Raw genomic sequence first — 15,749 nt, forward strand, 5'->3', positions numbered from 1 at the left:
TAATTTTTTTATTTTATATACAATATTATTTATAACAGAAAAACAAGTTGGTCCAAGATTTAATAGTTGAAATGAAACTTACTGCAGTATTCCAGTAATTTTTTAAGCAGATAATAATTTTACAGATTTATCTTCTGTTTGAAAATATTTTATTTTTGTTTCTGTCATTCTTCTAAATTTATCCTTTAAAGTTAGAGAAATCTGAAAAAGAACCAAAAAAACTTTTAATATTTCATAATTTAAATATTACAAGAACAGTAGAAGTTGAAATAGTTGTTCAATTTAATAATTTAATGGAAGAATTTAAGGAAAAACTTTCAGCTTATACATGAAAAATCTATTAGTAAAGTGACTTTTGACCTCAAAGAAAAAACTGGCAATCTTATATTTTGAATTGTACATAAGCATTATTTATCATTTAATTAAATTTACAAATTTGTTTAAATGGAAATAAAATACTATTTTAAAAAATGCTTTCTAAGAAAATTTGTTCTAGTATTATAAACAGAATCAATTTTTGATTCTTTAAAAACAAATTACTTTATAGTAACTTCCTCTTAAAATTAAAAAATCAGATCACTATATAAGATATAATAGGAATAACAAGTAAAACGGAGAAACCATTTTTAGGACGAGACTATGTCTCGGAGAGCATGATCAACATGTGCAAATCTCGCACTCTAATTTGTTTGTAGAAACAGTCTCAGCATTTTGTATTTTCTTTTGACCCCGTTCTCGGTCCCGTGACTACCTACAAATCTGGTTTATTTTGTGTGCGCATGATTTAGGCACTAAATACTCTGTGCCAAATTGTAACTCTCAACATGTACTCCTCCATACCTCTAAGGTGTGCAGACATTGACAGCAGCACAATTTTAGAAATGACACACAAAATTTGAATTTAGTCTCATCAAAAAGTGTTAAGTTGTTATAAGTTATAATGAATTACTTTAAGCTCAAAATTTGTTCAAAAAGCAATAAACAATTTTTTCTTATGCTTGAGTTGCTTTAATTGTGATGAACACACATTTTAAAATCATTTGCTACCCTCATGATAATTACTAAGTAAATTCTGTATGGAAATGCAGAGGCTATTGTCAGTCTTATAATAGTCAAACTGAAGTTGATCTGTTATAATATTCTTTGGGTCAGATGCTTCAATGTCTGATAAACAGAAACATTTAAATAACTTATCAGTAAAAATGTCCTATTATCAAAAAATGTTTCTTAAAATTTTTTATAGTTTTATCAAATGTGATATTATAAAACTGCAATTTAAATTTTATCAAATATATGCTGCTAAAAAAAATTCCATTAGTTTTTTCAAACTGACAATGTTCATTTATAAAGACAAAACTTTTCTACAATAATTGTTTTATTGATTTATTTTTGACTGCAAGTATAAACACGAGGGTGGTTTTTTCAACTTCTGATGGTTCATAAAGTACACTAAGTGTACTTTATGAACCATCAAAAGTTGCTTGTGTGTTATTCCTTGCTTCCTTCTACAATTAAGGGGATTGATCAAGAATATGCATAATTTTGGGAGTGGGTATGTGTTGACAGTATTATAGGATGGAATCGTAGTTGAAAAGTATAAAAATAGCATTGTATAAATTACAAGTGATCTCATACATGCATCCAATATTTTGATGTCTTTAGTTTTAATCCATTTACTACAACGTGTACATGCGTCAAACATCTTAGATATATCAATACTTGTTTGACTTGCAGTAAAAGCTTGTAGTAAATGGATTAAAACTAAAGACATCAAAATATTGGATGCATGTATGAGATCACTTGTAATTTATACAATGCTATTTTTATACTTTTCAACTACGATTCCATCCTATAATACTGTCAACACATTCCCACTCCCAAAATTATGCATATTCTTGATCAATCCCCTTAATTGTACAAGGAAGCAAGGAATAATACACAGCACAGTGTACTGAATATTTCATTATTAATTACATGTATAATGTACAAAACTGATATGAATAGTATGGTTCAGTATATAACACTTCGGAAACAAAAATGAATCATTGTTACCCAAGGATTGATATCCTAGCATTTTATCTTTATGTAATCATAATGATTATCTGCATACCCATCCACCCACATCGGCACTATGTACAAAGTATCAGAAAATTCCAGGACTGGTCCTGGAATTTTCTGATACTTTTTCTAGACTGCACCACATCTCTGAAAAGTTTGTGCCCAAGCTTCTGACACAGTAACAGAAGGCAAACCATGTTGAAGTGTGTGAAAATCTTTGTCAGCAGGTCATGGATGACCTAAACCTCTTGTTAATGATCATCACTGGGAACAAGATATAGGTCTATGGTTATGATCCATGTCTCATCCCCAGACTAAACAAGTCTTTGCAATGGAAGAGCCCAACATCTCCACAACCAAAGAAGGCAAAGCAAGTCAGGAGCACAATCAAGAGCATGATCATAAAGTTCTACTGCAATGTTCTGAGGTGCTGAAGAACATTTGACGAAAGAGACCTCAACTCTGAAGCCAATGCAACTGGGTCCTCCATTATGACAATGCACACACTCACAGAGCATTGCTAACATGTCAGTTTTTAGCCCACAACATCACAACCCTTCTTTTTGGCTCATCCTCAATTTGGCTCCCTGTGATTTCTTCCTGTTTCCAAAGATAAAAATGAAGTTGAAAAGTTGCTGTTTAGAAACTGTGGAGCAGATCTTGACACAAATCACAGAAAGTGCCTGATACCCTTGAAGAAAAAGACTTCCAGAAAGTTTTTCAAAAATGGCAGATGCACTAGGAGTACTTTGAAGGTGATGCTAGCCAAATATAAAGTAATTACTTTTTATGTAATGGGACCATTTTTCTACCCCTAATGACAAACATGAATAAGAGATAAAAAATAATATATATTTTTACTTAGTTTTGTACTTAGTTTTAATAATATTAAGTAAAACTTCAAAGATGCTTGCTTTTATTAAAAATTTCATTTGAATTCAAAATTATTTGTTTTTGAAAGAATAAAGTTAAATATGAATAACAACAAAATTTTCTGATATACCAGTATATTTAAGAAATTTTAAATCTAATCAAAAATTGCATTTAGTTTTGTTGAAATATGCAAGTATATCACATTATTTCAATTCTTCAAAGTTAATACTTTATTTTATGTTAGTTATTATTTCATTTTTTAATAACTGATTTATTGAATGTTGCGTCAAGAAAAACATATTACAGTATGTGCTTGCTTATTGTAACCTATGCTGATGATGGTAACCAAGCAAATATTACGTAGTGAAAATAATTTAATCATAATCAGTGGAAATTTTAAAAAGTTTAGTAATTATAGCAATTACTCAAGTAGTTCATCTAGCATTATTTGCTGGCTACCTTTTGATACTTCATAATAAAATGCTCATATCCATATTGTTTTCAAAACTTTACACATCTGTACTATACATCATGATGAAGTACTTTTATACTTTCCCACATCTGAGTATTTTGTTGGAGGATCTACCTTATCTTCATGTTGACTCCAGAGCAATCTTCAGTAACAATTTGGAATATTTCTGATAATGTCATCATTGTAGACATTGGATTTCTGTCAATTGTCAACTAGTTTTTAAATTTTTCTTTTGACATGTGGTGTGTCTAGAAAATTTGGTGAATGCTAGCATAAAAACAACAAAATAAAAGATACATAGGAATTACTTTTATTGGCCTTCAAAAGTACTCTCCATGAGACACAACACACTTTTGACAACATTCATAAAGCTTCTGAAAACAGTTGAAAAAGTCGTGTTTGGGAAATGCCTTAAGAACTGCTATAATATGAGCTTGAACTGCAGAAACGACAGCAAAATATGATTCCTTAATGACATGTTTGAAGCAAGGAAACAAAACAAGTCTGCAGGTGCAAGATCACTTTGATCAACATTTCATGCATCTCCGTCAACATTTTCCCCAATTTGAAGCATAACTTCATGTTATGCCATTGTTCTATTGCTCTTTGATGCTATCTCTCACACAGACTGCTTGAACTGCCCACTTGCAACTATGCATAATCCATGTTAGTAGGTGATTCTAGACATGTCCTTGGATGTCTGTATACATACTTGATCTTGTGGCATGTGTTGCATTCAAGATGTCATAATATAGACCAAACTTCTGTCAAGTATAATATAGACTTCTGTCAAGTCTGACTTGACAGAATAAATTCACAATAAACACCACAACAATAGTCAAAGAAAGTGACAAGCACAGGTTTGATACCCACATACTGTATTTCCTGCTGTGTTATTTATGATTCCTTTTCAACTAACAACTTCATTTCCAGATGTCTCCATGCTATGTTTAAAACCTTTTGTGTTGATCAATTCTGGCCTTTTCTGTTTGATGATATCATTCAATTTGTTCAGCTGAGAGTAGTACACTTTGGAAAATTGGACCAATTGTGAAATTGTCTGGTAGAAGCTTGAAAAAAAAAAAACAATTTCCTTAAAATCCCACCAGAGAGCATCACTGTTTTTTGATGAATATCAGCTTTCAAAGTGCTTTAAGCCAGCTCATCTCTTCTACTCCATGACTGTGTTCGACATTGTTATAAACAATCCATTTTTCATCATCAGTTATGATTTGCTTCAAAAAGGGATCATTTTCTTGACATCTGAGAAGCAAATCACAGATGTCAATGTGACAGAGCAAATCTCTTTCTTTAAGAACATGCGGAACCCATATATTGAACTTTGAAATGAAACCAAGTCATTTCAAGTGATCATAAATGGTTGAATTCGACAAATTTAATCTCTTAGTGATTTCTCATATTGTTATTTGGTGGTTTGCTTCAAATAATGCCTTTATTTTGTCTTCATCAGCTTCAACTAGCCTTCTACAACATGGTACATCTTCAATATCTAAATTGCCAAAACAAAATTTTGCAAACCAGTTTTAGCATTGTCATTCTGTCAATACATCTTCTCCATATATGTCACACAATATTTTTCTTGCTTGAACAGCATTCTTACCTTTTCGATAATAAAAAAGCAAAATATGCTGAAAATGCTGCTTTCAATTTTTTCATATCTGATGGGACACCAAAAAAAAAAAAAAAAACAAAAAACGATTGCATAGAATCAAAATTTTTTACACATAAGCCTTGAAATGTCAACTGTCAAAATATATAATGACAATACGATTTAGGATGAAATTGGCAGGTTAATCCCTCTGGTAATAAAAAAACAAAATCACTTTCTGAACAACCCAATAGTTTAAAAAATTATGCCAGTTTTCCCACATATTTAAATCATAATTTAAGCTAATAATACAGCTGCATGAAAATATGTCAGACAATTCGTTTGAAAGATATGAGTTTGAGTTTTGTCTGGACTTATGTCAAAATTTATAATGGGTAATACAAATCAAGGTATTGTTTCCCATCTCTCACACATAATAGCTAACCTCATAGGGGATTAAGTCTTCCTAAGTAATAGGTAAAATGTCTGGCCAATATATTGTGCTTTGTGTTAACAAATCAATTAATTAAATTACAATTTACTTGAATTTTAAGATATACAAGTTAGAAGAATGGAGATTATTTAGTTTTTAAATATTATTAGTATTTAGATACAGATAAGTGCTTTAAATGGGAGCAGAAAATCAAACTAAATATGCAACTGTGTTGGCTAATCCATTATTTTCAGGTTTAATGAAAAACAATAGTTTGATCAAACAGCATTGTGATATTTCCTGTGCTTCAATTAAAACACTTATAAGAAAGGTATAATGCTAGAATCAATTAACAAATCCAAGATTTATTTCAGATTAAATCTTAGATTTGTTAATTGATTATGTAGGATCTGATGATGGGATGCATAGTTCCAACTATGCATCCCATCATCAGATCCTACATAAACTGGAACAAGACCATTGAAGTTTAAACATTCCTGAACAGGTTTTAATCATTTTTCTTCCAGGCTGGTCTTAATTTTGGGAAACAAAAATTTTGTATGGCACCAGAACTAGTAAATAAGATGTGTATTCCAATGCTGTAATCTTGCTATTTATTAAGGTATTATAAATAGCAAGAAAAGAGTTTTGCATCATAACAGGATCCATTGTTGTGATGCAAAAACCATTTGTCTGGCCACAATTCAGGTCACGTGTTTAAAATTTTTTACAAAATCTTTGAAAAGTTAAGTGTCTGGTTTATAGTCTGACTTGACAATAAATTCACAATAAACACCACAACAATAGTCAAAGAAAGTGACAAGCACAGGTTTGATCTTCAATTTTTTCAACATTCTTACTTTCTTCAAGTGTAGAAATGAAGGAGTTTGTCATTCTATGCTCTGTCACTTTATTTATAGATCATATTGAAATACTCACCTCCTGTTTATTACAAAATTTAAAAATTTAGATGTATGAGTTTTTCCTACGTGTTTCAGCTTCTAATCTCATGGAAGAATTTGTGGTATCATTTGTGAGCACATTTTTCTCATGCCCAATCTCTACTTGAATTTTTACAATTTCTTTGTCAATATCAATTAAATATTAACTGTTTTTCTATTAGTTGAATAATCATTTTATAGTCTTGACATACAATCATTCAAAGTTTTGCAACATTATCCTCTGTTTTGTTTGGTGTCACGACTTGGTGAATTTATAGACACTTGGCAAATTCATCTGTTTAATCCATAACCTTACAGAAACACGTTTTGGGCTTTCGTCCCTCTTCGGTATGTTACGTAATGTACTGTACATGTGTTGCATCTGCAAAGTGTCTATAAATTCACCGAGTTGTGACACCAAACAAAACAAGAAAAAGAAGACACGGCTTCGACAAAACAAAAAATTATCCTCTATTGTTGAAGTTAGTGGTCTTCATTTTCTTGTCATGAAGGTTGTCTTGTCTTTTTTGAACTATTTGTGTCATTTGTAAACGTATTTGAGTGATGATTTCATCATCATACATTTTGAAACATTTTCAATGTTTCTGCACCATTCTTACTGAGTTTCATTAATTTTAATTATTTTTATAAATTTCACTCACTCATCTTTCTGCTGAATATAACTAACTTCTTTCAAGCCATACAGCTCAATTAAAACAGAACTGATTGTAACAAAATAAAAACAAATCTGTAACAGAAAAATCATGTTAAAATACAATATGAATATTGTTGAGATGCACAACTGTAAAGATGGTAGGTAGCTATTTTCATTTTTTTAGTAACACCACGTATCTTGAAATGATTGAATTACCTTAATTAGTGTGCAAAGTAATATTATAATTTTTGTATATAGTGTGTTACATTCACAAAAACATCTTTATGAAAAGAGCACAATAAAACAAATCAAGACTAAATTAGTCTGAATGATGCAACAGCCAAACAGCTCTCAAACTTATGGAGTTTGGAAATATGTATACAAAATGGGTACCATAAAATGAGATTAAATATTTAAATAAAATACTTTTATAAATTCTAAAAAATAAAAGTCATACCTTTCCATCAATTTCACGACTGTGACCTGTATTTAATCCCTGTATAACAATTAATTTATCACATAAATGAGTTAAAATTGCATTCATTTGTTGATTATCATCATCATCTGTAATATCACAGCTGCAAACTAGAAGACAACCACCATAACGTTTAACAAGTAACCTACAATAATGTACAAGATCCAAGATATCACCAACTGATGCACCAAAACTTAAAAATAACATCACATCATCAAGAATCAAAAGAAACTCGTTCTTATTTTCAATTACATTTTCAACAGCTTGTTTAATCGATTCGTAAACAGATTTAAGAGTCGGTTTCGATTGAAGAAAACATGACGCAATTTTATCTTCCGGCTTTGTATTATTTAAACTCTCAAAACATCCGGAAAACGATTTTAAAACATCCAAGCATACAAATTGTTTGTTTTCTCTTAATTGTTTAACGTTAATTCCTAGCTTCAAGCCGACGTTTGAATAATGAAGAAAAGTTTGTGACGTACTTAAAAGAACGACTGAACGTCCATTCTTCACAAAATGCATTAGAAGTTCGTTTATTATAAAATCTGCATCCTTACTTGGTTCCGCTTTCAAAAATAAAAATTGTTCAACAGTATTTAAATCGAGATATAAACCTACATCAGTTAGCATGATGTCTTGAATGCTTGATAGACAAACAAATAATTTTTCTTTTGCTTCTATTCTGTAAACGAAAAACACAATGTATATTAAAGTAACATGATATCAATAAGTAAACACGTGTTATTTCATTCGAGACAATACATGTTGCCAATTCTTGTAAAGAAAAATTATTATTGTGTTATTATTATTATTTTTTTAATAAAAATAAAAACATGTTTGTTAATCAATGTATTAAAATTAATAATATTTTAATAATAAAACATAATAATAATAACTTTAGCGTATATATTTTTACTCTCTTAGCACTATTTTATTTTTACGTATTTATTTCAAAATTGTTTTCTTTTCAAAGTTTACAGATACAAAGATGTACTGTACTGTACTCTTTTTTCGGGTCTATCATGGGCTCGGCCTAGCCCACAACAAGGCGAAATCCTTAAAAATCGATATATTAATTGAAAAAGGGTTTCAACTTCTGACTTACTTGTTAGAGTAAACGACTGGGGTTGAAAACATGGTTCTGGTATCAAATTAAAGTTCTTACACTGTAGATGATGCTACCGAAGCGATATTTGAGAAATGTGCAATGGATCAATCGTGGTGGAGTGGAAAATGTACGGTACAATGTTAAGTCTACGGGACAAACATGAGTGATTGGTTGCTCAACAGTTCCGGAGTATGTTTTGCTGAACGCCCATTACAATAGCGCTGTTTCGAAACGTGTTTGGTGTTTTGACGTCACATTTGGTAGCGTCTTTCATTTATGCTACCTTTTGCTAGCTATAACTGATCAAAGATGTCTGCGCTCATACAAAAGAATACAAATATTATATATGAATATAACTGCGTTCATTAATGCGCCATTAATTTAAGAAAATATAATTTTTTTATGACAACACTCTCTGTAATATAAAACAAAAAATTTATTTTTATTATTGTTATTTTAGCAAAACAATTTATCAGTGTTTTTAATTTTTAATGTGACGATAAGTTAAATTGTAACCATAATAAAAGTTAAATTTTCGTGTTTTTATTTCGTTGTTATTAGAACTTTAATAAATTCAAATTTGTCGCTTTAATGATAGAATAGGTATAAATCATGAACAATAAATAATTATATTAGAGCTGGATATTAGGAATCAATTGTGATTTTATGAATTGGATTAATTCTCGACATTCTACAATAACAAGATTTTGGATATCAGTGAGATGTTTTTTTTTTTTTTTTTTTTTTTTAACTCTTTCCGCCCTGTGGGCACTAAGAGGGCCTCTTTTAGTAGGCCCATTATGGGTTCGGCCAGGCCCACAATGAGGCGACCGGGTGGTGAGGGACGGGGCCCGACATATCCGAATGTCTTTAAAATTTTGATGTGACGGATATTCCAATTGATGTCGTTCAATGCAAACGCAATTGCTAACTCCATCTTTAAACAAAAGTTCGAACAAGTAAAAGAGGAAGCTACTTCCAGCGCCACCAACTTCCTGTTCTAACGCATACATTACAACCGTTGCAACGGTTGTAACGTATAGGTTAATAGGTTTTATAATGGTTGCGTTCAGCAGACTCAACGCGTTGAGTCTTCTTTTTCTTCTTCGTTCCAGTTTATATGGAGATTTTTAGCCTGTTGGCCTTTTCTCCGATGTACAGTACACCGCTTAACTATTATACGAAGCGGTTCGAACGATATGTAAAACGCTCTAAAGCTTCCACGTGCTGACGAGGAGGAAGGTCGACGTGAGCCCAGTAAATAGGAGTGAGGGTTCGGACTACTGTTAAATCTATTGATAAAGTGCGGCCGAGATCTTGACGGGTTTCCTTATATTTTGGACAAGTAATCCAAAAATGGCAGGAAGTTTCCGGAGCGCCACAGTTTAGGCAGTCGGGAGAGACAAAGACCTGTGGAAAAGAGAAACCCGTTTAACAGGGCTGTATCGGTTCGAAGGCGGGCCAAGAGGGTTTCGGCATAGCGAGACGAGGCGTATGAATATGACCAGGGAACAAAAGGCCGGAGGTGATCCCGACCTTTTTGTCTGACACTAGTAGACCAGAAGTCGATGTAGATATTGATAATAATATCGCGCATGGCCCTGATTAGATCGCGTGCCATGAGGGGCTGCCTCCAGGATCCGGATGGATTGTCTTTTCTTGACGCCTTGTCTGATGCTTCATTGATTTGAGTGCCGACGTGGCCCGGGATCCACCTAATCTCGACTGCCTTGGGATGCAAACTGATTTCGGCTGCTAAGTCGATTATTATTGCCGGGGATGAAAATTTAACATTACCCACCGCTTGTATGACTGATTTGCTGTCTGAGAGAAAGACAGTCGGATTGTTGAAGCTGGAGCTGATTTGCAATGCTCGTTTTATTCCTAGAGCCTCTGCGCCAAATACATTACAGTGCTCGTGAAGGAACAAAGTTTCCCGGAGTTCGCGAGCCGGAAAAACTACTCCTATCCATTGACCTCCGGAGGGTCAATGGTAGAAAATGATAACTCGTCGAGGCAAAGATGAGGAAGAACACTAACTGTGCTCGGTGCCATATGCCTTTGCCGATAGATGCGTGTCATTGGCAGACCCTCTCGGCGGAGATGGTATAAAACCCGGGAAACGTACGGACGCTGATTCAGGCGCCAATGATAATATTCGAAACAGGGTGCCGTGAGAAAAATTGAGTGTAGGGGGATAAACGGGCCTCTGGAGATTTGGACGATGGCGTGGGACATCGCTCTTTGGCGTATTTTTATCTGTAACGGAATATAGCCTGTTTCGGCATAAAGCGAGATAAGGGGGGTAGACTTAGAAACACCCAGCGCCGTGCGAAGAGCGGCGTGTATTGGTTTTTCGATACGACTAATCGTGGTAGGAGGAGCGCCGAAGGTTGCCATAGGACTTAGAACCGTGTATACTAGAGGAAGAATGGCAACTTTTCTGGCGCCATTCCGGCGCAAGGCGAAATATTTTAATAAGGAGTTTGCGCGAGTCAGTTTCGATTGCAAGAAGGTTTCGTGTACACGGGTTTCTGTAATAGAACAAAGACAACTGTTCTCTCCTAAGAGATAGTGGAGGCTCATGAGCATTCACATACAAACTTTGAACAGGAGAAGTTCGAAATGCACCAGTGCACAAACGCAATGCTTGATGGTGGATTGGATCCAGCATCCGAAGAGTAGATTCTCGCACAGAGCCATATACAATGCATCCATAATCCAGCTTAGAGCGGACAAGGGCCCTATAAATCCTGAGCATAGAACATTTGTCTGCTCCCCAGGATGAGCAGCAGAGTATCTTTAAAAGGTTCAGGGCTTTTAAACATCTACTCTTCAAATTACGCAAGTGTGCCAGGAACGTCAATTTATGGTCGAACACAACACCAAGAGACTTAGCCTCGTTGACCATTGGAATCTTCACTCCATTTAGGTAAATTTCGGGATCCAGGTGCAAACTGCGCCTTCGGCAAAAGTGGATGCATGAGGTCTTCTCTACGTTAAAATTAAAATCATTGGTCTTGGACCAATTGTCTATGCGATTTAAAGAGGTTTGCAATTGTCTCTCAATAAAACTCATATTACTAGACTGGCAGGAGATCTGAAAATCATCCACATACAGAGAGTGTTTCACACTGGGAGGGAGACACTTAGCTATGCTGTTAATTTTAATTAGGAACAGAGTCACACTCAAAATAGAACCTTGAGGAACACCTTCTTCTTGTGTGTAAAGCCTAGATAAAGTTGTGCCCATCCTGACTTGGAATCTTCGATTCCATAGAAAGTTTTTTATAAAAATTGGCAAATTACCCCGCAATCCAAATTGGTGCAGATCACGGAGTATTCCGTATCGCCAGCAGCGATCATAGGCCTTCTCTATATCGAAAAACACAGACACTAAGTGCTGTCGTCTAACAAACGCTTCGCGAATAGATGTTTCAAAGTTTACTAAATTGTCCGTGGTACTTCTGTTCCTACGAAATCCACTCTGATGTGGTGAAAAGTAGTCCTTTTCCTCTAAGAGGAACATCAAACGTCCGTTTACCATTCTCTCAAAAAGTTTACAGAGACAACTCGTAAGAGAGATTGATCTGTAATTAGAGGGATTCTTACAGTCTTTACCTGGCTTGGAAATGGGAATAATGATAGATAGCCTCCAAGAGTCTGGAAAAGTATGTTCTGTCCATATTCTGTTAAACAGATTCAGAAGATTACTGAGGGAATTGTCTGACAGATTTTTAATCATGCTGTAGTGGATTTTATCCGGGCCTACAGCAGTATTCCCCGAGCGAGACATCGCTCTATGTAATTCGATTCTGGTGAATGGCACATTATATTCCTCATTAGATGAGGAGTGAAAGTTTAAGTACTGTTTTTCACTTTGGGCTTTATAAACCTGAAAATCCCTTGAAGAGGAAAACGTCTCACCCAACAAATCAGCAATACCTTGTATATCACTAATTATTGTGCCATTATTTTCCAACATGGACAGGGAGTGAGAAGCATATTTCCCATTAATTTTATGAATTTTATCCCAGACTGCTTTTGAGCTAGTGGGAGATGTTATGCTAGATACATACTTCCTCCAAAAATCCCTTTGGCTTTGCCTTCTGATTCTTCTGGCATTTGCCTTTGCTTTTTTAAAAGCAACCAAATTGTTAGCAGTGGTATCTTCTGAAATCCCCATGCTTTCTTTTGCTTTTTAAATGCTGCCTCGCAATTCTGATCCCACCATGGTTTCGGATGCTTCGGATATCTGGTTGATGTTATCTCCATTGTTTTTTCAGCTGCCTGAATAATACTTGGTGTGACGGCTTCAACTGCATCATTGATATCAGCAGTATTGACCATTTCCTCAGTGATTTTAGCCAAAGAGGAGAATGTAGGACCAATCTGCCGTTTCAAGTTTCCAGCGTGGTGGACGGGCTGTTTCACAGCTTTCTCTGCCTCGGTATTTTAGAAATATTGGGAAGTGGTCACTAGAGAGTGGATTAGATTCAACCCCCCATGTAAATGCTGAAAACAAGTTTGGACTAGCTAATGATAAATCAATGGCAGTGAATGTTCTTGTTGGGGCATGGAAGTATGTCACTTCTCCGGTATTAAATATATACAGTTGGTGATTGCCTATAAATCTCTCAATGGCCCTGCCACGACGATTGATGTCAGGACTGCCCCACATTGGATTGTGGCCATTGAAACCACCGAGTAAAAAAAAATGGAGTTGGCGGCTGTTCAACCAAGGCATCCAATTCATCGTCATTGACTCTGACATCTGGTGGCAAGTATATGGAACAAACTGTGACAGTTACGCCAATAGAAATTCTGACTGCCACAGCTTGCAGCTCTGTTGTTATTTGTACCGGTAAGGAAGAGATGTGGTTTGAAACCAGTACAGCCCAGTGGCGTGCCGTGACATTTGATGACAGGGAAGCTGTGTTTCTGTAAGAAGCCGACTTCCAGGGGCAATCAGTTAATTGCGCGTCAGTGATGGTCTAGGGAAGTGGTTCTTAACCTTTTTATACTCGCGGCCCACCAAATATTTCATAATTTTTTTGTGACTCCCATTTTTTAATAATAATTTATATTTGATAATTTGATAATTTATCTATAATAAATTGATTTTTTTATTATTGCTTTATTTTTTATATAATAAATGTAAATCATAACTTTATTATTTCATTATCTATTTAAATAACATTCAAACTTCACAATTAAACATGAAAACTCATTAATTTTTAACAGAAAATAAAATAAGAAACATGTCGATAAATCGATCCAATGTCGATGCTAAAACTAAACTAAAACTAAAACGCCCACTTGTCGTAAGGATTTTGCATAACTTTTGCAAAAATATTTAAATTTTCAAAGCCTACTATTTTTCCTAATTATTTTTAAAATTCCAAGCATTAATAGTTTCTTAAAATTGCTTTGGAATAAAAGAAGTAAATACTGCGGTGTAAGTAGCATATTTACATTTATTTCTTCTGTACTAACAAAGTTGTATGTAGGAAGAAATACAAAATAAATAAATAAAAACTAAATAGGAAAACTTTATCTTTCTTATTTCACTTTTCAATACGATATTCGGATTATACATCAATTTTCTTTTTATTATATTCTGAAGGAAATTTTGCATAATTTGGCGGCCCCCGGCAAACTTCTTATGGACCCCCAGGGGCCGCGGCCCCCTGTTAAGAATCACTGGTCTAGGGTCCATTCGTATTCATTTGTTCGATAAGCCAGTAAAAACTGTAGACTTCTCTAAATGTATTTTTAATATCACAATTACATTCTGAATCGCTAGCCACGATATAAGGGCTAAAATTAAAAATAAATTATAAAAACTTACTCGGTGAAATAAAATGTGCGATGGATATACATACCTGGTACAATGTATTGTTCGATTGTATTAATATACTTTTAAAGAAAATTATAATTAAAATATAGCTTTGTAAAGAAACGTACATAAAAATAACATAAAATATTCTTTACTTTTTAAATCTTAAAACAATCCACTTAGTCAAATATCTTGATACGAGTAGCTAATGGATGGAACTAGTGACGGTCCAGGTAGGTGTGTAGTGAGTGTGTGCGTGCCAAATCCCGAGGGTGCCGATACCGGTCAATGTCAAATGCCTCTTTTGTCGCATCACTAGTATATCTCAAAGGACGCCACAGGGCTGTTGTAAATTTTAAACGTTTCTCACCGTAGCTGTAAAAATCTAACTATGTTAAACTTAATAGTCATTCGTTTTCTAACTAATTCGTTTTAATACCAGGTGTACACGGAAATCAGTTTCTCCACTGTACTGAGCGAGTGATTGGTTCTGTTAAGCTTTTGTTGAAGTAAAATTCTGGCTCTTTCAACAGGATTTTATTTATGTCCCCATTCCCTAATCTCTTAATTATTTAGTCACTTCTTAAGTAGAAATAAGTCGAAACCAGTTACTTTGTACCTGAATATCTGTAGTCTTGGGAAAACAGTGGAAAGACAAATTTTTATGACAACGGATATATAAATCGTAAATTTAAGGAAAATAAATTCTAGAGCTTTTTTTTTGTACCATTGTTTGTACTGTACGTCTCATTTATTAAATTTGGTTGTAAATGATGCTGCCAAAGTAACAGTTAATTTTTAACACTGTACTAGAATTGTACACGTTTTTTCTGCATCCCCTTACAGATGGGACATACTAAATCGTAATATCACCGGTTTAACATCGAAATCCGTAAGTAATATAAGATGGGAGAGCGGAATAAACGCAGAATAAATATATCAAATATTTTAATGGAGTTTTTTTAAACTCCTGTCAACTATACAGAACTATCATAAAACCGTGCCAGTAAACTCCTATCGGTTGGGTTGTTATAAATCTAGTCTAGGGTGGGCAACCCTTTTTATAACATGGGCCAGAATAAATTTTACGTTTTTTTCCGCGCCGTAGTAGTTAATTGACGCCTTCTTGTGACTCGTAATTTTTTTAGTCTGCAAATATGAAATAAATAAATAAAAAGTTAATTACTACATTTATTTCTTTTATCGTTTTCGAAAATTACAAAGAATTGGAAAAATAACTAATTAATAGTTATTTTTCCAATTTAATAATCTATTAAAGATCT

General features: G+C 33.9%; 1 protein-coding gene across 1 annotated transcript; it reads right to left on the reverse strand.

The window, feature by feature from the left end:
* Positions 1 to 14: 14 nt before the first annotated feature.
* On the reverse strand, positions 15 to 8,230 carry Elp6 (Elongator complex protein 6). Its single transcript, XM_067264475.1, has 2 exons — positions 7,499 to 8,230; positions 15 to 201 (listed from the first exon to the last, which is right to left on the reverse strand). Exons 1-2 carry the CDS (start codon positions 8,147 to 8,149, stop codon positions 103 to 105), a joined length of 750 nt encoding a protein of 249 aa, XP_067120576.1. The 5' UTR covers positions 8,150 to 8,230; the 3' UTR covers positions 15 to 102.
* Between the last annotated feature and the right edge of the window lie 7,519 nt (positions 8,231 to 15,749).

The sequence above is a fragment of the Centruroides vittatus genome, unplaced genomic scaffold (genome assembly GCF_030686945.1).
Source record: "Centruroides vittatus isolate TY-2023 unplaced genomic scaffold, ASM3068694v2 contig_19, whole genome shotgun sequence".
In the NCBI taxonomy this organism is placed as follows: Eukaryota; Metazoa; Arthropoda; class Arachnida; order Scorpiones; family Buthidae; genus Centruroides; species Centruroides vittatus.

Excerpts from the sequence above, each read along its gene's own strand:
- Elp6 (XM_067264475.1), bottom strand. The coding sequence starts at position 8,149 with ATGCTAACTGATGTAGGTTTATATCTCGATTTAAATACTGTTGAACAA. Across the intron at positions 202-7,498 it reads GTCGTGAAATTGATGGAAAG|ATTTCTCTAACTTTAAAGGA; the intron begins GTATGACTTTTA and ends GTTCTTTTTCAG.